Genomic DNA, 9,920 nt, shown 5'->3' with positions numbered 1-9,920 from the left:
TAATGGCAGTTGATACTTTTAATAGCAGTAGTAGGTAAAATTATTGGGGAATGTTATCTACATTGTTTAATATACCTCAAAATGTATTTATATTTATATATATATATATATATATATATATATATATATATATATATATATATATATATATATATAAAATTAGTTCCCTCAAAGGAGAAAACTATACCCTCATAGATTCTGAACTATATCATACATATATCATACATTCAGTGACCATCACAAGGGGTTAACAGGATTGATGATATTCACTAATGTAAACTAAAAAGGTATACTATGGGCAGAACCCAGGGGAGTATTGAACAAAGTTCAATAATTCAGCATGCATGTGACAAAATGGACAAAAACAGTAGGGAAAGAAACTTTATTTTCAAGGATTTGTGCAGACAATGGTGAATAAAAAGTCTTATTTCAACTATAAAAAGCTGACTTCATTCCACCCTGGCATACAGGGTTTATGGTGATGCCAGTTTGAATCTGAGGCAACACTGCTATCCCCCTTCTTCCACCCCTAAAAGACTCCCTTAGAGGAACAACTTCCTACAATTTTCAGTCAAAAATATATGACACATCAACCAAAGTAATGAATTAAACAAGTTTCTGCTTATCTAAAGTCAAGAAATGAAATAAGCTGTGTATTTGCTTCTTGCTGTAAATTACCTTCACTCTGTGTACTTTTTGGTACATTCTGGTATGAAAACATCTCAAAATATAACAGTTCAAGAGTTTAGGTCAAGATGACCCACCCAGGAGTCTGTAAAAATTGATCTGAACTGTGAAATGGGACTAGTTTAAAATATGAAGAAGCTCTAAACACCAAGCTTAGAGATATTAGCCCTATTAGGAAACAAAAGTCATTAAAGCTACAAAATAACAAGTGCAAAACATGCTGAACCTGTATTTCCAGAGAGTGACATTCCCGTTGGCCAACAGGTTCCAAACTCACACCCACAAGGTGTAACTCTTCTTTCTGTTCCACTAGCTTTCCTTTCTCTTGTGTGAAAGATCCTCAGAAATGACAATGAAAAATATATGAATCATTGAAATTTACCCTGTGGACCAATTCCTGAAGAGATAACAACCATAACTCTGAGATGATTAGACATGCAGTGTTTACTTGATGACTTTCTATACTTCTAGGAACCGTCAAAGCACTAAACTGCATGTTTCAGAACCTAAACTTCCTAGCAGCTTTTGTTCTTTTGGAATAAGACAAAAGACAATTTACTGCCACACTGGGGTCAACCACAGCCAACTTGTCCACAGTCAAGTTTTACCTTAGTGAACAATTCCACTGGTAGACCTATGTCTCTGCTTGCTCTTTACGATAATTTAATTTTAGACCAACTCTTTTTTTTTTTAATAGAGAAGTTCTAGGCTTCATAAATCCAACAGTTGATCCTTTTGCAGATAAAAGGAGGAGGGAATGGAGAAGTCTTCCCTTCAAATGTAGAGTCATCGAAAATGATTTGCTCAGGAGTTCCCATACTCCATGGAAAAGCCCATCAATCCCAATTGCAAACCTCTGCTTTCCTTTACTTTAGAAAACACTCTCATTTTATTCATGGATTCTCTGAACTGTCCAAACATGCCTATGAATGCCATCAACTTCTCTCATTCAAATTTCCCATGTTCTTATAATTTCCAAGAGACAGCTAAAGAATACTACAATATGAAGAAAATTAAAAGTGGGCCAAGAAACACAAGTAATCGACTGAAAATTGCCATAATAACCCAGAGTTAAACAAAGAATAAGTTTGTATCTTGGTTAATATGACAGAACTTCCATCTAACATCACAATAAATTCTAGATGACTTTACTAGTATATGAATTAATATACTAGATTTATTTATTTCTTCTACCCCAACTGCAAATTATTTCTTCAATAGTTTCTCTTTCCCCTAGTGGTGGCATTTAAAACTGAGTAACAGTATTTAGCACTCAGTAATTTAGAAAATATTTAAAAAGCTTTAGGAAAATAGCAACAGTTTCAATATACCATTTGAGGGGGTGAAGTTTCCTTTTGGGAATACTGGTGAATAGAACATTGTTTCTTGTCTAAGTTACTCCTTTCTGGTTTCATCACAGACAATTTCCAAATCTTACTTAGGCCCAGATTCTCTTGGCAAAACTCTCTGGCTACCAGCACACAGCACAGCTATTTCGTCTGTTCTCTTTTTGCAATGAGGATCATGCCTCTCTCTTATGTGCCCAGACGGGTATATGAAAGATAAATTTCCAAAGCCAAAATATTCCTTGGCATTGTTTAACTCCTATTTCCCACCCAGCCTCCCCACCCCAGCCTCCCAGCCCCCTGCAATTTGCCAAATCCAAATCAAACACTAAAAAAAAAAAAGTCAAGTCTTGAAAATTATCTCTCCTTCCAAGAAGTTTGAATACAGCTTATATCCTCCCCTAATAAGCCTCAGTGTGAAAAGTTCCTGATGAGGGGCTGAAGAACAAAATAGGTGACAGATTTTTCAGCAGGAGGTATGTAATCGTATCACTGAGGGGTGTAATTTATCTGGACATTATAGGCTCTCTGCTGAGGACTGATTTACACACAGGTCAAAGGAAGCTGGCTTTCTGTAGTCCCCTGAAGCATAAATAATGTTTGTAACCACGAGGAGTTTTCCCCACATAACGTAGGGGCAGATGCTGTGGTGTCATCCTGGGGACTTTGATGATTTTAGCTGAACTCTCCTACGCTGGGCCCAGGTTCCTGACAGGCTCTTCACCTTCGTCCCCTTGGTTGGCAGTTGATGAAATGGATGCTTTGGAATTCATTTTATAAACAGGACGTAGAAGGCCATTACAACGCAGGCGATTGCTACAGCAGCATGCAGCCTAGTTCCAATCACAGCAGCTAGCAGGAAAAAATAAAACGAGAAAAGAAATCAAACCCTGCCCTTCATATAAGTGCTCACTTTCAAGATTTGAAATCTCTAATCACAGATGAAGAGACCTATGAAGGGTCTCAAGAACCCACCCAGGAATGTATTTAAATACTACCCTTAAGCCCTAGGTTCTAGATGAATATACTGTTAGTTTATATTTTGCCTTATTTTGAAAAAAGATCTAGGTAAGTAGGATTCCAGATGAAGATGCCCAAAATAAAAAGTAAAAAAGCATCTGAGTTAATAAAATCAATACTTAAAAGAGACTCCAATATATTCTTTCCAGAAATTCAGAAAAAAACTTTTCACTGGGAAAATATTCCTTCCAACAACTCTAGTCCAGTCTGAAATTGTTTAATTTATATAGTTTTACTCCATGGAGAATACTAAAATTACCTTGGAGCTAAAATAAACAATTATGTAAAAGTTGAACCACATACAATCTCAGCCTATCCCACCCCCACCTTGCAGCACCTCACTGTCCAGAGATGGCAATCTCCTCTCCCTGAACAGATATGATCTTACCTTTGTAAAACACACCCCAAACTCCCTTCTTCTCTGACAGCAGCCAGCTTTTGAGACGAGGTACTTTCTTGAAGTAGGCACAGGTGCAAACAAAGAGCAAACCAAACACCAGAATCCCATCCAAGGAGTACACTGTTACAGAAAGAGAAGAAAACCTTTGGTGCTAATCCAGCTTGGGACAGGTGATCCCCCTGGAGAACAGAGTGTGATATAATATCAAGATGATAACCTCAACTGCAGTGCCAGCCCTGACAAGAGGGAGCCAAGGTCCTGGGACTAACAAGGTTACCTTTCTGTTTCCCCAAATCACCTGTAGACAACCCCCTTACAAAGATTTCACTGCCCCCTTCCCTCTCCTTTCAAGAAGTATAAATTCTGAGAAGAGTGCATCACTTTATGTGGAATCAGCCTACCAGGAATGGCCAGTGTTGGCATTAGGTTGAGAGAGGCATAAGAATCCTTCGAGCCTGAGCTGAGAGAATGAAACATGTTCTTCCTATAAATCACTCATGTGATAAAGGAGAGGTAGATATTTGGCCAAGTCTCTCAGATCTGCATCTGTTGGTGAAGAATATGTTAAGGCAAAAGGAAAGCTTAATGGAAATTGCAAGAGTTAGAATCCATATGACTACAATTTTCCTATGCTTATCTTACACTTCACGCATGATACTCTACTTACAAACCAAATTTCTGCCTGAGTAAACAGATTCTTGAAAACAAACAAGCAAAAAAAGATCTGAGGCTTCGACAAGGTGGAACAATTGTGAGGAAAAAAGCTTTGAACAATTAGTTCTATTTCTTACATTTGTAAACCAAGCTATGTCTTGTAAGCACAAAGAATCACCTAAGTGGAAAAAAAAATCAGACCTGTGGAAAGGGGAAAGGGTGACTAAAACTTATTTATTAATTACTATGTGTCCAACTGCTCTCTTATTTCTCAGTTCAGATGATTTCTTCCTCCGGGTGATGTCCGTTCTTGTACTGTGCCTACTAACCTCAGACCTCTGACTGCCCAGGAAGCTCCAAAAGGATATTTTACACAACTGGCATCTGCCAGTTCTGGGCCACTCCATCTCCCTCTCTCCCTCCAGTAAAACTATCTCACAACTAGATGTCACATAGGAAAGGGTCCAGTAAATTAATACATACACCAAGTTTTATGATGAACAATACGTGCTAGTCTTTTCTCCCGTAAGTTTTTGCAAAGCCAAAAGTCACAAGAAGGTGAAATTTGAAACTTTAGTACCAGGCTTATGGAGAAGGTACTTTTGAGAAATGCTTTCCTATGCCCTTCAAATCATACTGCCTAAGAGGTCTTGACATCTTTTTTCCTGTAAGATCGACTCCAAAGACCACAAAGTCATCGTTTCCTGCCCTTCCCTGGAATTCAGAAATCATGTCTATAAAATGTTTGAAGAGGCCTGGAAAATTAGGTCAGATAAACAGGGTGGCAACTGCCACATCATCTTTAGAAGAGGCAGTGTCTAAATCCGACCGCTGCAACACTAGCCACGGTCTCCAGATGGGATCGCCCAGGCAGGACTTTAGAATCAAATACGAGAAAGCTTCCCGACATTTTAACAAAACAAGGAGAACTTTTTTTTTTAGGATCTACATTCACCCCCGCCCCCCCCAAAAGTACGGGGCTTAAAATCCTGTGTGATTTATCGGTCATCCCAACGAGCCTACTTTCCAAAAGTCTGAGAACACAGAGGGCTGTGAGGAGGATCCTCTTTTTCCTGCTGCTAAAGCAATAGGTCAACCGGGACTGGCCTCGCGAAGTGGCTTGTAAGGGTCAGAACGAACTTCTAGGAAGGGAGAAGGGCACAGTGTGGGAACCAAGGACTACGGGTGTGGGCACAAGAGGCACTGGGGGTTCTAGATGGGCACGGAACGGGGGAACCCCCGGAAGAGTATAGGGGACAGGAGTTGGGGCACCGACAGACCAAAGGGGAACTGGGCTGGGAGGGGGCGGGGAGAACGGCCACGTCAGTCCCGGCTCCGCCCGCCAGGTTTCCACTCGTACTGCACTCCCATCCTCGGCTCTGGGTATTAGTTCTCACCGTTCGTCATGGCGGCTGGGCCCGGGCCTGGAGTTGGGGTCCGGGGGGTCAGCGGTGATAGCGGCAAAGGCGGGGGAACCCAGCTCCCGCTTGACACTTCCCGATCCGGGCCGCGACGACGGGCAGGCGCCGTAGTACGCAGGTGCAAGGGCAGAGAGGCGAGCGCCGAACGCAATCAGGCGTGGCTAGCAGATTGCCGAGCTAGGGACCTGCGTGGGTGGAGATCTCGTGAGTAGGTGTGTGTAAGAAGAAAGCTAAGAAAAGTATCCGGGAGGCTTCCTACGTGGCCATGGTAACCAATCTCTTCTGGGTGCCCCTGCAGAGTTAGTGTTGGGGTGTAACCTGACCTGCTCGAGTTGTGTTTGAAAAGGTAAAGGCTTGGGCTTCCCTGGTGGCGCAGTGGTTAAGAATCTGCCTGCCAATGCAGGACATACGGGTTCGAGGCTTGGTCTAGGAAGATCCCACATGCCGCGGAGCAACTAGGCCCGTGAGCCACAACTACTGAGCCTGCGCGTCTGGAGCCTGTGCTCCGCAACCGGCGAGGCCGCAGCAGTGAGAAGCCCGCGCACCGCGATGAAGAGTGGCCCCCGCTCTCCGCAACTGGAGAAAGCCCTCGCACAGAAACTAAGACCCAACACAGCCCAAAAAATAAACAATTAAATTAAAAAAAAAAAAAAGGTAAAGGCTTGTAGTTTTTTTTGTTTTTTTGGTTTCTTTTAAAAATAAATTTATTTTATTTATTTATGGCTGGTTGGGTCTTCGTTGCTGTGCACAGGCTTTCTCTAGTTGTGGTGAATGGGGGCTACTCTTCGCTGCAGTGCGTGGGCTTCTCATTGCGGTGGCTTCTCTTGCTGTGGAGCACAGGCTCTAGGCACACGGGCTTCAGTAGTTGTGGCACACAGGCTCAGTAGTTGTGGCGCACGGGCTTAGTTGCTCCGCGGCATGTGGGGTCTTCCCGGACCAGGGCTCGAACCCATGTCCCCTGCATTGGCAGGCGGATTCTTAACCACTGCGCCACCAGGGAAGTCCAAGGCTTGCAGTTTTGCACTTTGTTTTCCGCTATGGCGGCTGCTCTGTTTGTGTGTGTGCGTTTGGTGTGTCTGTAAGGAGCAGCCCACCTGCAACAGAGGCCTCCGTCTCAAGCTTACACGTAAGAGAACCCGGACAATAGCGGTCTAGAGGCCGTCCCTGCGGCCTCCGGAACTGCAGCGGATCTTTCTTACTCCTTATGGAAATCTGGATAGTGAGGCTGTGTCTGAACTTTGAAATGAAATTAGGAACATTGTAACAAAAACAAGTCGCGAATTTCGTATGCTAAAAGCTGCACGTTGTCGGGAAACGCTTAGGTAATTGCCTATTTGTATGAATTTTTCTTTAAACTATCAGGATAGTCTCGATTGTCTCCTGTATTTAGTTAAAGTGGGGTCACCTTGGCCACTTTAACCAGGAAACGGCGATATCGGGACAGCCCTTCTCACAACACTTTCACAACTTGACGATACCTTCAGTTTAATGGTGGCGCAGGATGGAGGAGACAAAGCCGCAGATCCCATTTTGTACACTGAAATTCTTAATTGCACACAGCTTGACCTGCTTTATTAGAGTCCGGGCGAAAGTGCAACTGAATCGTCCGAGGCTGAAACTGTAAAGTTACTAGTCCGCAGTTGTTGTCAGGTCTTAAAGGGACCCTCTGCCCCTCTTGCTATAGTGCCATCTGCTGGCTGCGGCCTGCTTGGTTACGCAGAAGAAAAGCTACCAAAGCCTCCTAGGAGCTGGAGTAGAAAGGCAAGCCAAAAAAAGTCTGATGCAGGACAGACTCCTTGTGAAAACGTGCTTAAATGCAGAAACAAACAAACAAAAAACAGGGAAGACATACAGGACAAAATAAGACAAAGCAAATAAATGTTTGCAAATACATACACGAATCCCTCTGCCCAAAAGAACTGCTAAGGACTACTCAAAAACAAGACAATAAAAAATCCCTAATTGTCTTGGCCTTTGAACTTTTCATCAATAGTTATCTAAAACAGTATCAGCACTAGTATCATCACTGGCAACTGTTAGTTCCCTGCACCAAAGCTGGATAAAAGCCCCAAGCTACTCTAACCAGGTCCTAAACAAATTAATGTTCCCTAATTTAGACTGAATCATGTAGCTCATCTTCATCTAAAAAATTTCTCCTTTCTTACATACTATGGAACTGTGCTATCCTCCCTGACCCGCACTTCGTTGTTCTCTTTACCCAGGTTCTTTTTCCACGTAAACATAGACGTTCCTAAGATACCCTCACCCTCTTTTTCTCATTATTAACCCTTACTTGGTGACCTATTATGTTCCATGGCTTCAACTACCACCTCTACGAAGAGTTTTGTTTTGGTTTTGTTTTTGGCGAAGTGGCCGAGCCCTCCGCAGTGAAAGGGCGGAGTCCTAACCACTGGACCGGCAGGGAATTCCCCGTGCACAGGTCTTAAGTTGATGTCCTACCCAAGCTCCAGTCCTACATTTCTAGCAGATGTTCTTCTGACATCTGAAATGTTTAAAGCCATACTCACCCCCTTCTGATTTCCCTGTTTCTGTGGTTAATATTCCTTTTCCCCTAATCACTGAATTTAGAATTTGTAAATTATCTTCGAATCGATTAACTCCTTTTTTTTCCAAAATGTTGTTCCAATTGCCCCCTTTTCGTTTCTACATCCATCACTTTAGTGATTTTACCATTTCAGTCTTCAAGCATCAATTAAATCCTCACAACAGTGAAAACTTATTTTTTTTACACTGAATTATGCCTCAATTTATTTATTTATTTATTTCTTCTATTTTTTGGCTGCATTGGGTATTCGTTGCTGCGTGGGGGCTTTTCTCTCTAGTTGCAGTTGGGGGGGGTGGCTACTCTTCGTTGCAGTACGCGGCCTTCTCATTGCGGTGGCTTCTCGTTGCAGAGCACGGGCTCTAGAGCGCAGGCTCAGTAGTTGTGGCTCACGGGCTTAGTTGCTCTGCAGCATGTGGTATCTTCCCAGACCAGGGATCGAACTGGTGTCCCCTGCATTGGCAGGTGGATTCTTAACCACTGCGCCACCAGGGAAGTCCAGTGAAAACTTACTTTTGTATAACATTTTTACTTTTTAAAGTGAACACACCTTGTCATAATACCTTATTTAATCCTTACAACTGCCTTATCACCCCTATTTTAGAGATAATCTAAGGTTTAGGGTAAGGACTAACCAGTATCAGACTTGAACAATAATTCTGGTCTTTTGAACTCAGAACTAGAACATTTTGCTCCAGACCACAACTGCTGTTTCCTTTAACAGCAGCGACTGCCTGCTGAACATATGTCTAGCTCCTTACCCTGCTATTCAAGGCCTTCCAGCAGAATTTTTCACTGTTCCCATAGGCAGACTTCAAGCTTCAGCTGTGAAAACACTGTTCAGTGCTCTTCAAATGTACTCTTTGCTTTCACATTTTGCTCATGCCATCCTCTTTTGGAGATAACTTTGTCTCCTCATCTTTTCACTGGATGGAAACCACTCCAATTGTGTCATGCTCTGAAAGATAAGTCTTTCATCCCCTGTCACTCTCGGAGTTTAAGAATAAAGAAATCACAGTTGAAGAACTGGGAAGAGTGATTAGTTGTCGACTTATTATTTCAAAGGGCAGTGATAGTCCACAGTATCTTACTGTTTCTTCTTTTTCCATGTGTCTGTCTTTCTTCTTCCTACTCTTTCTTCCCATTCTTACATTTATTTCCTTCCTTCTTTCTCCTTCCACCGTATTTTTTCATTTCCAGGTTTTAAAAAGTATTTTACCAGGAATTCCCTGGCGGTCCAGTGGTTAGGACTCTGCGCTTTCACCGCCAAGGGCGAGGGAAGCCAGGTGCCGTGGCCAAAAAAAAAAACTTTTTTTTTTTACCTTTTTTATTGAGTAAAGTGAGTCTCACCAGATTTTTATTTCAAAATTAGTTATACCAAGAATTTCATATTTTAAAAAATTATATTCTGCTTTCTTTCTGTAAAATTGGGTCATAATGGTTGCTCCTTTCTAGGGTTGTTGAAGGATTAAATAAATTACTATTTACAACAATATCTGGCGTGAAGTAAGTGCTCCATAAATCTTAGCTATCACTGTTGTTGTTCATTTGTTTCAAAAATATTTACACACTTTGCTAAATTTTGCAGGCGTAGAGGCAAAAAACGAGTCCCTGTCCTCAGGGTACAAACTGTATTGGGGAAGATAGATGAATAAACACATTTTAGTAGAGCACAGGCATTGTATGTGTAAAGACGTTATCTTTGATCTTCACAACTGTTTTGCAGAATAGTTTTTTGGTGAGAAATCTGAGGCTCAAAGAAGGCACATGGGTGAGATCACAGAGCTAGTCTGTCTGACTTCAAAGCTCCCTTCCCCTTGTTATCACAC

General features: G+C 42.1%; 1 protein-coding gene across 2 annotated transcripts; it reads right to left on the bottom strand.

Annotated features, from left to right (window-relative positions):
* Positions 1–367: 367 nt before the first annotated feature.
* On the bottom strand, positions 368–7,095 carry TMEM167B (transmembrane protein 167B). Of its 2 annotated transcripts, XR_005016490.1 has the most exons (5): positions 7,007–7,095; positions 5,505–5,713; positions 3,855–3,999; positions 3,442–3,573; positions 368–2,885 (listed from the first exon to the last, which is right to left on the bottom strand). XR_005016490.1 is itself a non-coding variant. In XM_036826012.1 (3 exons), exons 1-3 carry the CDS (start codon positions 5,512–5,514, stop codon positions 2,803–2,805), a joined length of 225 nt encoding a protein of 74 aa, XP_036681907.1. In that variant the 5' UTR covers positions 5,515–5,655; the 3' UTR covers positions 368–2,802. The 2 variants fall into 2 exon arrangements, 1 of the variants encoding a protein (XP_036681907.1); XM_036826012.1 differs by lacking the exons at positions 3,855–3,999; positions 7,007–7,095 and having other exon boundaries at positions 5,505–5,655.
* Between the last annotated feature and the right edge of the window lie 2,825 nt (positions 7,096–9,920).

The sequence above is a fragment of the Balaenoptera musculus genome, chromosome 1 (assembly GCF_009873245.2).
Source record: "Balaenoptera musculus isolate JJ_BM4_2016_0621 chromosome 1, mBalMus1.pri.v3, whole genome shotgun sequence".
In the NCBI taxonomy this organism is placed as follows: Eukaryota; Metazoa; Chordata; class Mammalia; order Artiodactyla; family Balaenopteridae; genus Balaenoptera; species Balaenoptera musculus.
Note: the sequence above shows the minus strand (reverse complement) of the source record. Positions and strands in the feature narration are given on the sequence as shown.